The sequence below is a fragment of the Chlorocebus sabaeus genome, chromosome 20 (assembly GCF_047675955.1).
Source record: "Chlorocebus sabaeus isolate Y175 chromosome 20, mChlSab1.0.hap1, whole genome shotgun sequence".
Classification (NCBI taxonomy): domain Eukaryota; kingdom Metazoa; phylum Chordata; class Mammalia; order Primates; family Cercopithecidae; genus Chlorocebus; species Chlorocebus sabaeus.
In genome coordinates this window covers 69,678,247-69,697,998 of record NC_132923.1, presented here as the reverse complement: position 1 = coordinate 69,697,998, position 19,752 = coordinate 69,678,247, and the positions used below count along the sequence as shown (strand labels likewise).

The 19,752-nt window shown below is 41.0% G+C and overlaps 1 protein-coding gene across 1 annotated transcript in view; it reads left to right on the top strand.

Annotated features, from left to right (window-relative positions):
• Positions 1-19,752, top strand: part of IL23R (interleukin 23 receptor) — an 86,457-nt gene that overhangs the window by 40,175 nt on the left and 26,530 nt on the right. Inside the window, exon 7 of the mRNA XM_007978367.3 lies at positions 6,050-6,206. Within this exon, the coding sequence (XP_007976558.3) occupies positions 6,050-6,206 (157 nt within the window). The remainder of the gene's footprint in view (positions 1-6,049; positions 6,207-19,752) is intronic.

The following is a 19,752-nucleotide window of genomic DNA, read 5'->3' as shown; positions in this document are numbered from 1 at the left end:
CTGCAACCTCCGCTTCCCGGGTTCAAGCAATTCTCCTGACTCAGCCTCCCTAGTAGCTGGGATTACACACGCCAGCCCCCATGTCTGGCTACTTTTTGTATTTTTAGTACAGACAGGGTTTCACCATGTTGGCCGGGCTGATCCCAAGTGATCTGCCCCCCTTGGCCTCCCAAAGTGCTGAGATTACAGGAGTGAGCCACTGCGCCCGGCCTAGTCGTGCAATCTTGAGCAAGTTTCTTATCTTCTCTGTGCCTCATTATTCCCATACATAACGTGGGGATAAGACAAGCACTTACCTCATCTGTTTGTTGGGGGAAAGGGGATCCAATGATGTAAGAAGTTAGCTACAAGCCTGGAATAGAGTAATTGTTCACTAAATGCTAGCTAGTAATGTTACTCTCTAGCCTCTAGGGGAGCCATGCGGCAGGGTTAGTAGAGCAAAGGAATCCACCTGAAAGTCACAGTATTGAGGGTGCTTTTCAGCCCCTTTAGCTAAGGTACATACAGACTGTGAAGTATCTAAGAGAATTAGGCTGACGAGGCAAGGAGAATATGTGCCACGCAGCAGTTCATGTTTCAGGCAATGATGGATGGCATATATGATGGTGGTCCCATAAGCTTATCATGCAGCTGAAAAATTTCTGTCACCTAGTGATTTATATTACAATTGCCTGCAGGATTCACTACAGTAACATGCTTTATAGGTTTGTAGCCTAGAAGCAATAGGCTGTACCATATAGCCTAGGTGTGTAGAAGGCTATACCACCTGTGTAATTACAATCTGTGATGTCTGTGCAATGATGAAATCGCTTAATGATGCATTTCTCAGAATGTATCCCCGTCGTTAAGTGACACATGACTGTAGTTATCTCTTGAGAGATGGTTCCAGGTCACAGCTTCAGATTTTGTCTCTGGAGACACAACTGCCTCTGGGAGAACATTTACAAACATCTTGCTGCAACCTCATTCACCTCTCTCCCTTCTGAATTCCCTTGCAGTCTAGCTTAGACCACCAGGTTGGAACAGATACAGATTTTAGTAAAGGCTCAGAGATAGCAAGAAGAAAATAAATCTCAGTTGCCGGGGGGAGGCACAAAGTTATATTCAGCTACCTGAGAGACTGAGGCAGGAAGATCACTTGAGCCAGAGGTTTGAGGCTGTAGTGCACTATGATTCCACCTGGAATAGCCACTGCACTGCAGCCTGGGCTATATAGTGAGACCTCCATCTCTATAAAAAGAAAGAAAATAAACATCTCAGAGAAAAACCACCTACTATGTAATCTTGATTACAAAATATAACTAGCTTTTCAAAGTTGGTTTGAAACCTGTGTTTTCATTTTCTGATAATCTATCGAGTCCCTAAAGTGATGTAGAGTCTGTGAGAGACACTTAGTTACTGATGGTATAAGTTCAAAAAAATCTGGCTTGACCTCTTTCAAACTCTATTTCCCTGTTTATATAATGGAGCTAATACTACCTGTCACAAAGGATTGTTATGAAGAACAGATGAGATAACACATATTCTTTCGGTTCCATTTGCCACTTCTGACAAAGAGAAGGTTTTGAAAAGTGAGCTCAAATATACCTGTTACCAAGATGGCCTATGTAGCACCAGCAGGGGGAGCAGAGAATGAGAGTTTCAACTAGAAAACAGTTGGCTTCTGAAAACTTTTATTCAGAGACACTGGTGATATAATTCCTTTCTATTTCCTAAACATTTTTCTAGTTTATTACATACTTCTATTTACATGAAATAAGAGGGATTGGTATATCGGCTATCTACTGCTACAATAATGTGTAACAAACTGCCACAAAAACTGGAGTGACATATAGCAATAAACTTTTATTTCTCACTGTCAGTGGGGCCCAGCTGGTCTAAGTTGAGCTTGCTGGGATTGGGCATGTGTTTACAGCTCAGCTGGCTCACTCCTATGTCTTTCATGAGCTCTCCTCTACATGTCCCCTGGTCTTCTTTCTGCATCAACAGGCTAGCCTGGGCATTCCTTATGGTGATGGCAGAGGGCAAGAGCGCCTACACCCAATCTTTCAATCCTCTGCTTGTATCAGGCTCGCCAATGTCTGCTGGCTCAAAGTAAGCCACATGGGCAAACCAGAGCCAGAATGGGAGAACGTTCAAAGCTACATAGTAAAGGGACAGGATATACGGCAGGGAAATTACCAGGGTATTATTGCAATCCACCTCAAAACGTCATCAAGGCTCTCCACCTGCTGCTGGAACCAGTTCGTGCGAGGAGAGGAAGATGGTAGCATTTTTCCAAACAACAAAGACCAAGAACCTTGGCAGTCTTCATCCTACTCTAGCATTTGACACTGTTGACCACCTTGTCCTGAAAATATCTCTCCTCTTGGTTTTCCCATTTCAAGAATGTGTTAGTCTTCTATCAGTATTTCTGGATGCCCTTTCCTTCGTAAATTATTTTTCCTGCCAGTTCCCTAAACATTGGCATTCCCTTCATACCTACCATCTCACTATTTCCTCTCTTTCTTACTCCTTTCACCTACTGCCAAGGCCTCAGCTACACCCGTATATAGGCTAGAACTTGGAGCCCTCCCAACTCTCATGAAAGTCAGACCTACATTTCTAGCTATTTGTTGGTATCTTTATGGGCTGTCTCCTAGGCTCCTCAAATTCATGTCAAAAATTGAGCTCCCAGTTGGGAACAGCAATCCACACCTACTTCCATATACTCTATTTCAGGGGTGTTTGCCACATTGTATATACTTGCCTGTTTACACTTCTGTTTCTCTACTCTTTAACTATGAACTCATGGAAGGCAGGGATGTGCCATGATCATTTTTTGCATCTCTATTGATTTTTATAATGTCAAGTTCATGTAGCATTAGCTACATGAAACATTTCATTGAAACATTAGCTATTACTATTATTATTATTATTTGTCTTTAATGGTGTCCAATTTTAGTGACAGAGGCAGAGAAATCTTAGCTGTGTGTTCAAGTAAGTGGATTATTGGTGACTCATTTCTCTAATTAAGCTACACCAGGGTCTCAGCAAACTTTTTACTCGAGGGCCAAATGGTAAATATTTTAGGCTTTGCAGAACATAAGATTTCTGTCTCAACTACTCAACTCTGTGTTTGTAGCATGAAAGCAGTCTTAGACAATTATGTAAATGAATGGGCATAGTCTGTTCCAATAAAATTTCATTTTTGGACACTGAAATTTGGATTTCACATAATTTCCATCCATCATGAAGTAGTCTTTTAAAAATATTTTCTTTCGACCATTTAAAAATGAGAAAACCATTCTTAACTTAGGCTGCACAAAACCAAGTATTTATTCTTTTCTTGGAAGGGCTGATAGAACAGCATACAGATAGCAAAGACAAATCTTGACTTTGGCATTTCCAAGTCTAAAAGTTGGTATAAGACAGAAAATGTGGAAGAACATATGATTAGTCACAAATAAGTTTCTCCGTCACCACCCCATTTCCCTCCTCTTCCAAACACTAGATAAAAATTACCTGGGCAGAAAGAGGAGGAGATTGTAGGGTAAAGGGAGAAACCAAGGGTTTAGACACTGGTGGGTTACCAAGGACCCTCTGATCCTGTGCCATGTCCCACATTGATAGTTGGGGAAGGTAGAGGGATTATAGAACTCTAACTGTATTGGAGATTTTTCTTCCCTCCACCCAAGGATGTTCCCAGGAACTTATATTGAACCTAAGAAAAGAGAGATCTCAAACCGATGAACATTAAGTTTCAATGACCCCCAACCTTCAGAGTTGAGGCTCTAAGTAGAAATGGACTTATTTCAAAATTTCTTGCACTCTTTAAATTATATTATTTACAGAGGTGCTCAATTAAGTCCAACTTTTTCAATATTCGTTTTAGCCTCCAAAGATATCATCCTGAGATATCATGTTGTACTTGCAGGGCCCTAAGCAGCCACCTGGTTTGTCTCATGGTTTAAACAACTGATAACAGTTCCATAACATTCTTCTTACTATTTCGGAATTCTGGCTGTACTTTAGGGTATTTCTTTCCTTCGAGAGGACTTATCTATAAATGTAATGGTAAGAAGCATATTGGAGAATAACAGCTTCCTTACAAGAGACACTAATATGAAGCAGAGTGCATTTGAAAGTCAAATCTTTGGCACAGTAAGTAAAATTTCTCTAGATCCCAGGAGACCTCAGACACTCTCCACTTATATTAACATTGCAGAAAATTTCCAGGGCCATGAATAGAGACATGGCTTATGGAAACTCTGAATGATAATCTTTCATGCAGAATTTGAAAAATATCATTCAGAGTTTCCATAAGCCATCTCTCGATAGACAAAACTATTCTAGGGCAGATGACATCCCCAAACAAATATTTCCATGAATTTTACATTTTCAGTGCATTGCAGATTTTAAGGATTAATGCTAAGGTTGAGTTTTAAATGGAAGTATCCCTGAGAGAGGTTGATACCTCATTCTTCTTTTTTTTTTTAATCTCAATTGTTCTAACTTTCTCTTTCATGAGTATCTGATAACTGCTTTCACCTAGTTGTTGCATAAATGCATTTCTAGACATATTGACATATTTTATGTCTGCCTTTCAATCATGCTTCACTTTTCCCAGTAAATCAGTTACTAGAACATACTGAAGATGCTGTACAAATGCCTTGGTTTCTTTCTGCCAACTGAAACAGCTTGTTTGGGGCTAATTTTTCATTATGTTTTATAGCAGGGTGTAGTGCTCCAGGGAAAAAAAGATTTTTGTGTTTATCCCTCAGCTATTTTCTTTATCCTCCATTGGATTTCTCAGTTCAACATTCCTAATATTTTAATTTTTCTCTGACACATACACATATATATACACACACATATATATAGATATATACGTGTGTGTGTGTGTGTGTATATATTATTGGGCCTTGTAGAATCTGCAATAACCTGCAGTGAGGACCAATTTACAGTTTAGCTTATAGGTATTTTTTTCTAAAAGTTACCATTAGCAAGTAAAATTATTTCATCATTCAGGAAGAATTATTGATCTAAATATCCAGCTGCAGGGGAGAGGGAAATTCAAACAGGTGCTATCAGCTACCATTTCCCTACCCCATTAAAAGAATATATTCCAAAATTAAGAATATATTCCAAAATTAAGACTGGGCATGATGGCTCACTCCTGTAATCTCAACACTTTGGGAGGCCAAGGCAGAGGATGACTTGTGTCCAGGAGACCAGCCTGGGCAATATAATGAGACCTTGTCTCTACAAAAAAAAATAAAATATTATCCAGTCATGGTAGTGCATGCTTGTAGTCTCAGCTACTTGGGAGGCTGAGGCAGGAGGATCGCTTCAGCCCAGGAGGAGGTGGAGGTTACAGTGAGCTGTGATCAAGCCACTGCACTCCACAGTCCAGCCTGGGCAACAGAGTAGGACCCTATCAAAAAATATATATATACACACACACACACACACACACACACACACACAAATAAATATATACATATACACATATAAATATATATATAATATTATATTTGGACTTTCTCGAGATTTGAGACAGTTGTCAAACATAAAGCAGTGTGGGCTGGGCACGGTGGCTCACACTTGTAATCCCAGCACTTTGGGAGGCCGAGGCAGGCGAATCACTTGAGGTCAAAAATTCAAGACTAGCCTGGCCAACATGATGAAACCTCATCTTTACTAAAAATACAAAAAATCAGCCAGGTGTTGTAGTGCACGCCTGTAGTCCCAGTTACTTGGGAGGCTGAGGCAGAAAAATTGCTTGAACCCGGGAGGCAGAGGTTGCAGTGAGCCGAGATCAAGCCACTGCACTCCAGCCTGGGCAACAGAGTGAGACTCCATCTCAAAGAAAGTAGTATGTATTTCAGTTTTAATGTCTGAGACAGTATTTGGTTATGTACGGCCATGTTTTATACAAAGAACATGTTATTTTCCTACAGTCTAGAAGAGAGCTTGGAACATAATAGGTGTTCCATACATTTCCATGAAATAAAATAATTGTTTTAAAAGCACACCATATTTTATTATTGTTATCTGTCCATTTTAGGTTAAAGAATTTGACATCAATTTTACATATGTGCAACAGTCAGAATTCTACTTGGAGCCAAACATCAAGTACATATTTCAAGTGAGATGTCAAGAAACAGGCAAAAGGTACTGGCAGACTTGGAGTTCACCGTTTTTTCATAAAACACCTGAAACAGGTGAGTGCACTTATATATTTTATTCTCTTGGACTTTTCTTTATGTATCTTTTCTGCTGAGCTCAGTGGCTCACATCTCTAATCCCAGCACTTTGAGAGGCCAAGGCAGGAAGATTGCTTGAGCCTAGGAGTTCGAAATGAGCCTGGGCAACGTAGTGAGACCCTAGTCTGTACAAAAAAAAATAATAATTATTATTAGCCTGGGTGGTAGAATGCATTTGTAGTCCCAGCTACTTGGGAAGCTGAGGTGGTAGGATCACCTGAGCCCAGGAGTTTGATGCTGCAGTGAACTATGATCATCCCACTGCTTTCTAGCCTAGAGGACAGACCAAGACTATGTTTCCTAAAAAAGTTTAAAACAGCCAGGTGCAGGGGCTTATGTCTGTAATCCCAGCACTTTGGGAGGCCAACGTGGGTGGATTACCTCAGGTCAGGACTTCAAGACCTCCTCGGCCGACATGGTGCAACCCTGTCTCTACTAAAAATACGAAAATTAGTTGGGCATAGTGGCGGGTGCCTGTAATCCCAGTTACTCGGAAAGCTAAAGCAGGAGAATTGCTTGAACCCGAGAAGTGGAGGTTGCAGTGAACTGAGATTGTACCACTGCACTCCAGCCTGGGCAAGAAAGCGAGACTTGGTCTCAATAATAATAATAATTATTATTATTATAATAAAATAAATAAATTTAAAACAAAAACAAAATAAAGCTACAAAATATTTTTTTTCTCTTTAACTTTGACCAAAATTGACAAAACTATTCTAGGGCAGATGGTAGCATTTAAATTGTTACTTTGATTTGATTTTCTTAAGGCTTACTATAATTTGTATAATGGTTCTCAAACATTCCTGGGCATAAAAACCACCTGGGAGGCTGGGTGCAGTGGTTTACACTTGTAATCCCAGCACTTTGGGAGGCCAAGGCAGAAAGAGTGCCTGAGCCCAGGAGTTCAAGACCAGACTGGGCAAGATAGAGAGACCCCATCTGTAACAAAAATACAATTAAAATTACCCTGGCATGGTGGCCCACGCCCATAGTCCCAGCTACTTTGGGACTACAGGAAGAATTATTTATCTAAACAGGCTCTGATCATAGCTCACAGAAGCCTCTACCTCCTGGGCTCGAGCAATCCTCCTGCCTCAGACTCCCAAGTGGCTGAGACTACAGATGCCATCCACCATGCTAGCTGAGGCAGGAGGGTCACTTGAACCTGGGAGGTCAAGACTGCAGTGAGCCATGTTCACGCCACTGAACTCCAACCTGGGTGACATCCTGGGCAATTGTGAGCCATGCAATAAGCTAAGAACATGTATTGAAAAATATAATCTGGGTATGGTGGCTCATGCCTGTAATCCCAGCACTTTCAGAGGTGGGGGCAGTTGGATCACTTAAGCCCAGGAGTTTGAGACCAGCCTGGCCAACATGGCAAAATCCCATCTCTACTGAAAATACAAGAATTAGCTGGGCACGGTGGTACATGCCTGTAATCCCAGCTATTCAGGAGGCTGAGTCAGGAGATAGAGGTTTCTGTGAGCTGAGATCATGCCACTGCACTCCAGCCGGGGCAACAGAGTGAGACTCCATCTCAGAAAATATTATTCAGAACATATTCTCCTAAAAGAGACACCAAACAATCATACCAATAAACGTTATCTACTATATGCAAAGCAAAGCAATCAGAAAGTTAAAACTCTTAAACACAGAATTAATTCTCTTCTCATCAACAGGATTTAGCTGATTTATTATCTTCAGGTATTTTCCTACTCCTAATATTATTAGCTTATATTCATTTACTGATGCCATTCGATAACATCTTAGCCAAATAGACTTCAGGTGAAGCAAATAATAAAATGAATCTGTTGCAATTGTAGTAGTACTAATGGCCCCACTAACCTGAAGATGTCTCCCTATTGTAGGTACCTTATACACTAGATTTAACATTTTCTTTTCAGAAATGAAGGACTTTATTATAATCACAGCATGAATAGCACCATTATTATAACATTCTGGAATTGTGTTATATGTTTTCAAGGCACTTTGATATACATTATAAATATTGATAGCTGCCAAATTAGTAGAGGGAGCAAAGCGCATGACTAGCTGCAAAGCTCTTCTGGTACCTCCTACTGCCCAAATCTTAGGAATACTTTGGCCAGGTGCAGTGTCTCATGCCTGTAATCCCAGCACATTGGGAAATGGAGGCAGGTGGATTGCTTGAGCCTAGGAGTTCAAACCCAGCCTGGGAAATATAGTGACACTCTGCTTCTATTTAAAAAAAAAAATAAAAATAAATAGAAATTAAATTTTAAAATGTTAAAGAAACAATTTAATAGGAAATTGTTTTCTTTTCTTTTCTTTCTTTTCCTTCTCTCCTTCCTTCCTTCCTTCCTTCCTTCCTTCCTTTCTTTCTTTCTTTCTTTCTTTCTTTCTTTCTTTCTTTCTTTCTTTCTTTCTTTCTTTCTTTTCTTTTCTTTTCTTTTCTTTCGAGTCTTGCTCTTTTTTCCCAGGCTGGAGTGCAATGGTGTGATCTCAGCTCACTGCAAGCTCTGCCTCCCTGGTTCAAGAGATTCTCGTGCCTCAGCCTACCAAGTAGCAAGGATTACAGGCACCCACCACTATGCCTGACTAATTTTTGTATTTTTAATAGAGACAGGGTTTCACCGTGTTGGGCAGGCTGGTCTCGAACTCATGACCTCAGGTAATGCGCCCATCTTGGCCTCCCAAAGTGTTGGGATTACAGGGGTGAGCCATGGCGCCCAGTCAGGGAATTATTTTCAGTACTCAGTATCAGTTCTCTTTTTTAAAAGTTAGTTTTTAATTGAAGGTGTTCTGTCAAGTTGATACTGTTAACAATTCGTAGGACTTTAGATGCCATTTTATAATAGTCAGAATTTAGTTGATAACCCAATTATTTTTTAATGAACTCTATAACTGCCTAGCAAGATTATGCAGATTGGTAACTACCTACAAAGTACTACTTTATATAAGCTTGTTTGATTATGATGTCAACCACATTTGCTAGTGTAATTAGCGCTACTTTACAGAAGCAGAAACTGGGCATGACTTGCTAAATAGCACATTGCTAGTGGGTAATGACACCTAAACTATAACAAAAATTTTCTTATTCAAAATATTGAATTGCCTGGCTAGCTCAGTTGGTAGATTATAAGGCTCTTAATCCCAGTGTCAAAAATACCGTGCATTTTCCCCACCATCCCTCAGCAATTTCATTCTTTAATTTCAGGAAAGCGGAGGAGCAGTTTACTTAAGTGTTCTAAGTATAGGACTACAAATATTCTTCTTTAAACATAAAAGCCTTGGCCGGGTGTGGTGGCTCAGGCCTGTAATCCCAGCACTTTGAGAGGCCAAGGCGGGCAGATCACCTGAGGTCAGGAGTTTGAGACCACCCTGGCCAACATGGTGAAACCCCGTCTCTACTAAAAATACAAAAATTAGCCAGGCATGGTGGCAGGTGCCTGTAATCCTAGCTACTTGGGAGGCTGAGGCAGGAGAATCTCTTAAACTCGAGAGGTGGAGGTTGCAGTGAGCCAAGATTGTGCCACTGCACTCCAGTCTGGGCAACAGAAAGAGACTCTGTCTCTAAATAAATAAACAAATAAAATAAAGATGAAAGTCTTAAGCTTCAGGTAGAAGGGAATAGGAACACCCAGTTTAAATTTAGAGTCTGCTTCCTAAGGAGAAAAATTACTTAAGAGACAAAAATACCAAGTAAAATTAAGTACCCCCAAAAACTTGGATTTATCAAAGTTTAACATGTTAGCTAAGAGAAACCATAGACTATTCTCTTGGTACAAATTCCTTTCTAAGACACGTTACATGAGAAACAGTAAAGGTATGTTAGGAAAAGTGCTCATATTAAATCTCTTTGAAAATGTACCTTTTTTTCTGTGTGTAAAAGCAATGTAAGTTTATTGTAGTGTGCAACCTAAAAATACCCACTATTTACATTTATTTAATTTAATACTAGTTTTTCCTATGCATTTTTTCAATGGTTGGGGCTATGGTGTATATACTATTTTATATCCTGGTTTTCTTACTTAATCTACCCTGCTAAGTTTTTGAAAACTGATTTCATGGCTGCACGGCCTTCCTGTTTATGTATGTACTATAATTTATTTAGGCATTTCCCTACTTAAATAACATCTAGTCCATTTCCATTTTATCTATTATCAATAAACTTCTTTGCATAGCTTTGTATATAAATGGTCTTTATTCCTTTAGTTCTAAAGAGGAATTATTGCATCAAGAGTTAGGCACATTTTAAGATGCTGATGTATGTTGTCAAACTGCTTTTTAGCGAACCTTTAATATTGATTGCTTTTTAAAAAGGGACCTCTGAAAAGACAGTCATTCACGAAATACTCATTTAGCCTCTACCATGTGCTAGGCATTTTTAGATCCTTGCAGAACCTCAGTGAGCAAAGGAAACAAAATTCCCTGTCTTGGAGAAGTTTCCTTCTGGAGAAGACACACAGTAAAAATCAAGCATAATAATGATATAAATTACATTGCATCATACATAAAGATGTAAATAAAAAATTATATAAATTACATTGCATCATACATAAAGATGTAAATAAAAGCAGTAAGAATCAGACTTCACAGCTGAAGAGTGAATTGCCTCATAATTGAAAAAATAAAATGATATCATTTCTGTAATTCTTTATTTAACTAACTTGTTTGATAATGAGGTTTTTTGGCCAGCCAAACTCTTCCAGTACTTAAAGGTTTATTTATGAAGAAACACAGCCCAGGCAACAATGCCTCTTCCAAGCAGGACTTTCCTGAGTTAGTCTCTAAAATTCTGACATGTGTATTACTGAATTGATTCATCTCAATACAATGTGTTTGCAAAATTCTGCCCAGCTAAGACCAGAGGACAAATCCTAAGGTGGGTATGGCTTGTCCTGCAGCCTCAGCATTCTTATTCTTTTCCATCGCTTTCCCTCTGAATAGTGCCTGGCTTGGCCATTAAAAACCTGGTCTCAGAAATGAACCAAACCAACTCACTTATAATCAAGTTTAATGACTATTCTGTTTTTTTTTTTTTTTTTTTTTTTTTTTACTTAGGGTATTTAGACTTTAATAGGACAAACAAAGCCTTATGCTGAAAAAGGAAATCAATCCTCCAGAATACCCATGTATTCTATCTGGTATAATAGCAAGAGACCAATTAACAGACTGAATCCCAGGGTGACTTCAGGATAATAAATAAAAATAGCTAACATTTATTGGATGCTTACTAGGTGTTGGGCATTTTGATAAGCATTTTACATATGAATTGTTCTTTATCACTGCAGCTCTATAAAAGGAGTATAATTATTATCCCAGTTGCACAGATGAAGACCATATGGCCCAAGCAGTTTTGCCAAACATTACGAGGCTGGTAAACAGTAGAGCCAGGGTCTAACTCAGGCTATGGGATTCCAGCACCCATGTTATTTATAGCTCTGCTAGTCTCCTTCCTAAGAGACCTAGTAGGGTCCTGCATCTGCCCGCCAAACAAAATCGTTCTCTACACATTAGCTAGTAATAAAACTATGCCAACAGAGCTTCATTTCTAATGCAGTGTTTGTTATGGAAATGCAAATGCGTGAGAAAAGAGCCAGAAGATGCTATTGACTACTGCTACTTTGACATGAATACAAGATGTGGAAGCAGATTTGGGGTAGGTGATGAGAATGAAACCATAGTACTATAGGAGGTTTCGGATAGATAGGTAAGAAAGGGGCAGTCTGATATGAGGATAAACGATAGGTAAAAAAGGTGGTCTTAGCCGAGACAGGACCATCACGGGCAATTCATCATGTGCTTTACCAGCTAGTTATGGGCTGTCTAGAAAGCACTGTTTCTCATAGGAGGGTCTGTGGACAATCTACATTAAGAATGCTTGGGCACTTTTTTTTTTTTTTTGAGACAGTCTTGCTCTGTCACCCAGACTAGAGCGTAGTGCACCATCTCAGCTCACTGCAACCTCCGCCTCCTGGATTCAAGCAATTCTCCTGCCTCAGCCTCTCGAGTAGCTGGGACTACAGACATGTGCCACCACACCTGGCTAATTTTTTTTTGTATTTTTAGTAGAGACAGGGTTTCGTCATGTTGGCCAGGCTGATCTCGAACTCCTGACCTCAAATGATCCCCCTGCCTTGGCCTCCCAAAGTGCTGGGATTACAAGCATGAGCCACTGTGCCTGGCCTGAATGCTTGGGCACTTCTTTAAGTACAGATTCTTGAGCCCTTTGCCAAGTGATACATCTGCAGTGACGTGTAAGAACCATTGCTGTAGAGGTCAGACATACTCTTTAAGAGAGGGAAGTGTCATCATAAAAAACAATATAGGGAATGGGCAGAAAATGTGGACAGAAAGGCAGTGTGGATATGATCGCCCAAGCCATTGAAATGGGAGAGTTCCCTGACCCCTGTCGCATATCATGTGGCTCATCTGTTTGGCCAAGGCACCTGCTCACATCCCTTATGGGAGGGGGAGCACACAAACGGGCAGGTGTAGGAGCTGGGGCGAGCACCTTGGGGCTTCAGCCCCACAGTAGCATCTAGGGGTGGATGTCTGCGACTCCCAAAGCCCAAATGGAAATGTGTTACAGTGCACTATTTTAGCTTTGCTGTCTGCAGACAGCTTAACTGTTAACCAGCTCAGTGCCCTCTTGGTATCCAGGTCCTTGTCCAGTGTCCAGGAAGAATCAGGTCACACACCGATTTGAAGGATGAATGTGGGGGTTTTACTGAGTGGTGGAGGTGGCTCTCAGAGGGATGGATAGGGAGCTGGAAGGGGGATAGAGTGGGAAGATGATCTTCCCCTAGAGTTTGGCTGTCCAGTGGCCGATCTCCTCTCCGAATGTCCCCAACTGAACTTCTCTTGGCGTTCAGATTCTCGTTTTCTTCTCTCCTTCTCTGCCGAGCCATCCCGCCATTCTTCTGCTCTTCTGTTTATCTCTCTGTCTGCTTCTGGAACCTGGGGTCTGGAGTTTATGTGGTTACAGGATAGCGGGGCATAGCGGGCCAAAAGGCAACTTTTGGGCATGAAAACAAGAATGCCTGCTTCTATTTAGGACTGTAGGTTTCCAGGCTTGAGGGTGGGACCTCTGCCAGGGAACCACCCTCATTTACTCAGTATTTTCCTGTTTCCTGTCTGTATCACCATAGCCTTAGTAGTAGTGGTTTGGGGGACAGAAAAGGGTGGGCATGTGAAAATCTTAGGCCATTATCTCTCGTACTATCTGGTCACCTCTCTGCTTCCTGTTTCTCCTGAGTCACTGGCCACCCCAGTCCACCTGGGTGTTACAGGAACCCCGCAAAGCACAGGATACAGGACTGTTGTTGTAATTAACCATCACATCACATATGACCCTCTTCTGCCTAGAATGCACCCTGTCTCTGGATGTGAGGTTTCAGCTGAGATCATGAGAACCACTGAGAGCTGCTGAAGTTAGAGCTTCTGATCCACCAATCTTGATAGCCACTGTTATCCTGGGGTTTTTCAGCAGTGCAGAAAGAGCCCCAAAGGGGAAAAGACACCTTTTGTCAGTGTAGAAAACCAACACTGAAAATGTATAAGTCATCTACATTTGCTACTACTGACTTTAAAAAGGTGAAAAAACAATGGCTAGCCAGGTATCTTTTTCAATTCTGCATTGTAATATAGGTCCCTTTTTAACGAAGAAAAGACATAGATTCTATAATCCCTTTAATAACAGGTTAGAGGCCTGAGGGAAGGGCAGTCACATTTCACGATGACTAATTAACTTGCTTGAATTGCTACTTGCCATAGAAAAGTTTCCCAGATAAATCATATTGCTCTTTTTTTTCTCTGACAGTTTTCCAGAGGAAGGCAAGTGTGAGCAAGATATTAAGCATTTTGCTTTCCTCTCACAAAACAGTATTAGTTGTTGCACTGCCAGTGGCTCCTTAAAGATGCTCATCAATTTTTCAGGTTTTTAAGTGGCTAAAAGGGAAAAAGCAAATTATGTCAATGGAACTAAATATTGGTGCTATTAAATATAATGCAAATTAGATGATGCCACACAGAATGTATTTTTCAAACATTTTATTATTTGTAATTAGAGATTTGTGAATTGTCCACATAGAGATGGGTTCTGAACTTGTAGACTCTTGGTTACTAACCCATGTTAAACAGACACAGTGTTTCTTGAAATACTAATCACTTTACACTTTTCATTTGGATTTATTTAACCTTCTTCAGGTCCTGCCTCTAATAAACCGCCTAGTTCCTGCAGAATAGGAAACAATTCAGAAGAGTTCTGTAATTTCCCTGAAGTTTGCAACCTATTAGTACAGAAAAAAGAACCTACCTACCTTCCTTCCTTCCTTCCTTCCTTCCTTCCTTCCTTCCTTCCTTCCTTCCTTCCTTCTTTTTTAGACAGGGTCTCTCTCTGTCACCCAGGCTAGAGTGCAGTGGTGTGATCTCAGCTCATGAGATCTGGGCTCAAACAATCCTCTCACCTTGGCCTTTCAAGTAGCTGGAACTACAGGCATGCACCACCATGACCAGCTAATTATTTTTCTTTCTTTTTTTTTTTCTTTTTCTTTTTCTTTGTAGAGACAGGGTTTCACCATGTTTGCCAAGTTGGTCTTGAACTCCTGGACTCGAGCAATCTGCCCACCTTGGCCTCCCAATGTGCTGGACTCACAGGCAGGAGCCACCATGCCTAGCCTATGATTATGCTTTTTCTTGAAGTCATCATCTTCTGTATTAGTTTCCTATTACTACTGTCACAAATCATCACAAACTTGATAGCTTAAAACAACACGAATTTATTATCTTCTAGTTCTGGAGGTGAGAAATCTAAAATCACAATCACCGGACTGAAATCAGGGTGTCAATAGGGTTATGCTCCTTCTGGAGGCTGCAGGACAGAATCAGTTTCATTGCCTTTTCTAGATTCTAGAGGCTACTTACATTCCTCAGCTCATGGCTCCATCCTCCATTTTCAAAGCCAGAAGCATAGCATCTTCCAGTCTCTTTCTCTGACTCTCACCCTTCTCCCTTCTGCTTATGAGAACTCTTGTGATTTTACTGGATCAACCCATATCATCTAGGATAGCCACTCCCTCTCAATTCCCTTTTACCTTATAAGGTAACTGACTAGAAAGAACAAACTCAATTTCTCCTGCTGTACAGTACTTTTACAACACAGGTCACTTCTGTAACCTCTGGTTACCAACATGTGTGTGGGGATTTCTCCCCCTCAGCAACAAATTCTCTAGCAGATTCTTTGAGTGACACCAGCTGGGTGTCCTCTAAGTTAATTCACTCTGGCACTACCTGCCTAGACATAGTGTCAGATCCTACAACTCCCACCTCAGATGCCAGTCTCAAGTAATAGGTGGTTACCTATACTTCCATCTGATTGGCTATAGGGTTTGTTTGTTGGGGTTTGTTTCCATGACCTTTTTTTCTGATTTGATCAATTTGCTAGGATGTCCCACAGAACTTGGGAAAACACTTATGATTACTGGTTTATGGTAAACAGCATTACAAAGGATACAATCGAACAGCCAGATGGAAGGGATGCAGAGGGCAAGGCATGTGGGGAGGGGTATGGAGCTTCCATACGCTTTCCAGTTGCGTCACCTGCCAGGAACCTCCAGGTGTTCAGCTCTCCTGAAGCTCCTAGAACTTAAGCCTTTGGGTTTTTCTGGAGGCTTCATTACGTAAGCATGATTGATTAAAGCACTGGCCATTGGTGATCAACTTAACCTTCAACCCCTCTCCCCTCTTGGAGGTTGAGGATGGGTTGAAAAACCCCAACCTTCTAATCATGCCTTGATCTTTCCTCTGAATAGCCCCCATCCTGAAGCTACATAGGGGCTGCCAGCCACTAATCAACTCATTAGCATACAAAATAACAGTTATCACTTTGGGCATTCTGAGGATTTTAGAACTTGTATGCCAGAAAAGCAGGATGAGGACAAAATATGTACTTCATAATATTATAGTAACCTATTCACAGATTCCAGGGATTAGGTCATGGACATCTTTTATGAAGCCATCATTTGTCCTGCTACATCTCCCCACCTCCCCAACCACTACCACCACTTGCAGTTTTTACTAGTCAGGGTGCTTAGGTGTAAGCAAAAGAAATCAAGCCTGGTTATCTTAAGCAGAAAGAGAATGATTAGAAAAGTAGCTGAAAATCTGTAGAAAGCCTGGAAAAATTGGCATGAGCAGGATCCAAGTGAGAGCAGGAGCCAGAACCACAGCCAAAATCACAGCCTAGGAAAAGTCTAGCGAGGATCCTGCAGCTGACACTGATCACTGCCACTGCCTGCCCTGGTGCCACAGTCACTGTATCCTGGATACAGCTATGGTGCCCACATTGGATTCTAAGTGGTTTCCTGAAGCCCTGTGTCACCCCGTCCACATTCACAGCCTGGGTTTTAGGGGAGGGGCATCTGGTTGGCGAGGTTTAGGCCATTTGCTTGTAGCCCTACTGCCTCTCGGCTTTTTTAGGATGCCCACAAAGAAGTATATCCTAGTGCTGGGCAAATAAAACATGGCAAACGTCCACTAGACTATTCAGATTAGAGCATGCTATGCCTGGAGAGCAAGGGTGTACTTCTGAGGAATCTGTTGGCCACTGTGTAGACTTGGAAGCTGTCCATTCTTTCATATAGAGTTTTGCTACACTTTGACATCAGACCTTCTCTGTATGGTCCTTGTCATTTAGAAAAATTTCCTGGGTGGCTACTGCTTTTTTCCTTTTCCTCCTCTTTTTCTTTCTTTTTAACAATGTAACTGCCATATGTAGATTTCTTACCTTCTCACTACATACCAAGTACCTACAGCCTAGGAATATAGGAAGGAAGATAAACCCTTGAATATGTCTATGTGTACCCTGCTACCCTTATATACACCGCTGACACTGTAATCCACTAAATGATTCATTGCTTGACTTGTTTTTCAAGGTGTGGTAATGAAATTGTTCTGACACATCATTTTCCCTGCCCTGGGCTTCTGGTGCCTATTTGATATGTTGGCATTAGTTTTGCCTTGCTAATTGACATACTCAACTCTTTACCCTTGGTCCGATAATGTTGAATTCTGACCACAGAGCTAAACTGGCCTGGCTTGGAGAAATGGCATTTAAATGCTGTGAAACAGCTGAATTATTAAAAGGAGATTCGAAAGAGAGAAACCAAAAGAAGGTATTTGTGTTTTGAGAAAAATAGGAGGGAGGGTGGGGGTGAATCTTCAATGATTTTAAAAAACAAATCCTTTGTCTCCTTTAATATGACTCCTCTTTCTTGAGTATCTAGAACCTCCTGAAAGGTCCAGAAAAGTTCATGTGTCTGCTCTAATCAAGGCCTTTATGATGCAGGTCTTGGTTAGCGTGGTTTCAACATCAGGATTGGCAAGCGCAAAAGTAAATCAAGAAACCTCAGAGATGTCTACACCCTTTGGCTCAGTAATTCCTCTTGTAGAGATCTGGCCTTAAGAAATAATCTGTGGAAAGGAAATTTATGTACAATGATATACATCCAAAACCTAATTATAATAGTAAGAATTTGGAACCAGTCTAAAAGTTCAACAATAGCAATAATGAATGCTGATTAAGCTTTTATTTGTGTAAAACATGGTACTAAGTGCTTGATATGAACTGTCTCATCAAAACTCATGACCTCACTGCTTTTATCTAATTTTACAAATGAAGAAACTGAGTCACTGAGAGGTTAAACAACTTGCCCAGGGCCGTGGAACTCCATCTGGTAGAGCCGGGACTTGGACTGAGTTTTGTTTGAGTCTGCAGTTGGTGTTTGAAACCACTGAGCTATACAGTTTCTCTGTAGGGGTATGATTGAATAAATACAGTAAAACATGATGAAATATTAACTAGCCATAGCATCATAGCATGATGTTTTGAACAATTTTTAATACAATGAGGAAATTTTTATTAAATAATATTGAATAAGGCCGGGTGTGGTGGCTTACGCCTGTAATTCTAGCACTTTGGGAGGCTGAGGCAGGCAGATCACCTGAGGTCAGGAGTTTCAGACCAGCCTAGCCAACATGGCAAGACCTCATCTCTACTAAATGTACAAAAATTAGCTGGGCGTGGTAGTGTGCACCTGTAATTCCAGCTACTCAGGAGGCTGAGCCTGGAGGATAGCTTGAGCCCAGGGGATAGAGGTTACAATGAGCCAAGACCACACCACTGCACTCTAGCCTGGGTGATGGTGTGAGACTCTGTCTCAAAAAAAAAAAAAAAAAAAATTGAATACAAAAGGCGAGACAAAACATTTACTGAAGAGTATGAACTCCACTAGGCTACCGACATACACAAAAGACTGTTAACATATTTTTTTTTAAATAATAGTTTCTAGTTGGCAAACAAATATAAAATTATGTTATCTTCTCCATACCCTTCTATACTTTTCAAGCATCCTGTAATTAGCATGTATTACTTGTGTAATAAAGGAAAGTAGTCGGTTTTAAGAAGAAAATAACTCTACGCTAGAAGATTTAAAGCATCAGTGCTAAATGGGTTAGCACAGTAGGGCTTGTGGGGTTGAGAGCCTCACAAGGCCGGGCAGCCCCAACACACTATGGCGAGCCCTCAGTGGAGCAATGCTAAGTCTCATCCTGGGAGAGACAGTTTGCAGGGCTGACTCTGCTGCCCACCCTGAGCCATCCTGCTGTGGAAGTGAGGTTATTAATTTAATGAGATCAGCACAGACTACATGTCAGAACTGGATGGGAATTTCCACTCTTCACCCTCTACCTAGGTAACTCTGAGCAAGTTATTTATCCATTCTACTCTTTTGTTTCCTTATCCGTGTGATGAGGACAATAATATTGTCTGTGTGACTGGGTTGTTGTGAGGATTAAATGAGAGAAAACGTGTAGAGTTTAGCATGTTACCTGCGATATAATTAATACTCATTAAACGGTCACTTTAAAGGGATGACAAAACACACTTTGCCCCATGGTCGATGATATGGTTTGGCTGTCTCCACCCAAATCTCATCTTGAATTGTAGCTCCCATAATCCCCGTGAGTCATGGGAGGTAATTGAATCGTGGGGGCAGTTACACTCATGTTGTTCTTGTGATAGTAAGCTCTCATGAGATATGATGGTTTTATAAGGGGCTTTTCCCCCTTTGCTCCGCACTTCTCTGGCCTGCCATCATATAAAACATGCCTGTTTCTCCAGTCGCCATGATTATAAGTTTCCTGAGGCCTCCCCAGACATGTGGAACTGCGAGTCAATTAAACCTCTTTTCTTTATAAATTTCCCAGTTTTGCCCAAGTGTGGTACCTCATGACTGTAATCCCAGCACTTTGGGAGGCTGAAGCAGGTGGATCACCTGAGGTCAGGAGTCCGAGACCAGCCTGACCAATATGGTGAAATCCTGCCTCTACTAAAAACACCAAAAAAAAAAAAAAATAGCCAGGTATGGTGGCATGCGCCTGTAATCCCAGCTGCTTAGTAGGCTGAGACAGGAGAATTGCTAGAACCCAGGAGGCAGAAGTTGCAGTGAGCCAAGATCAT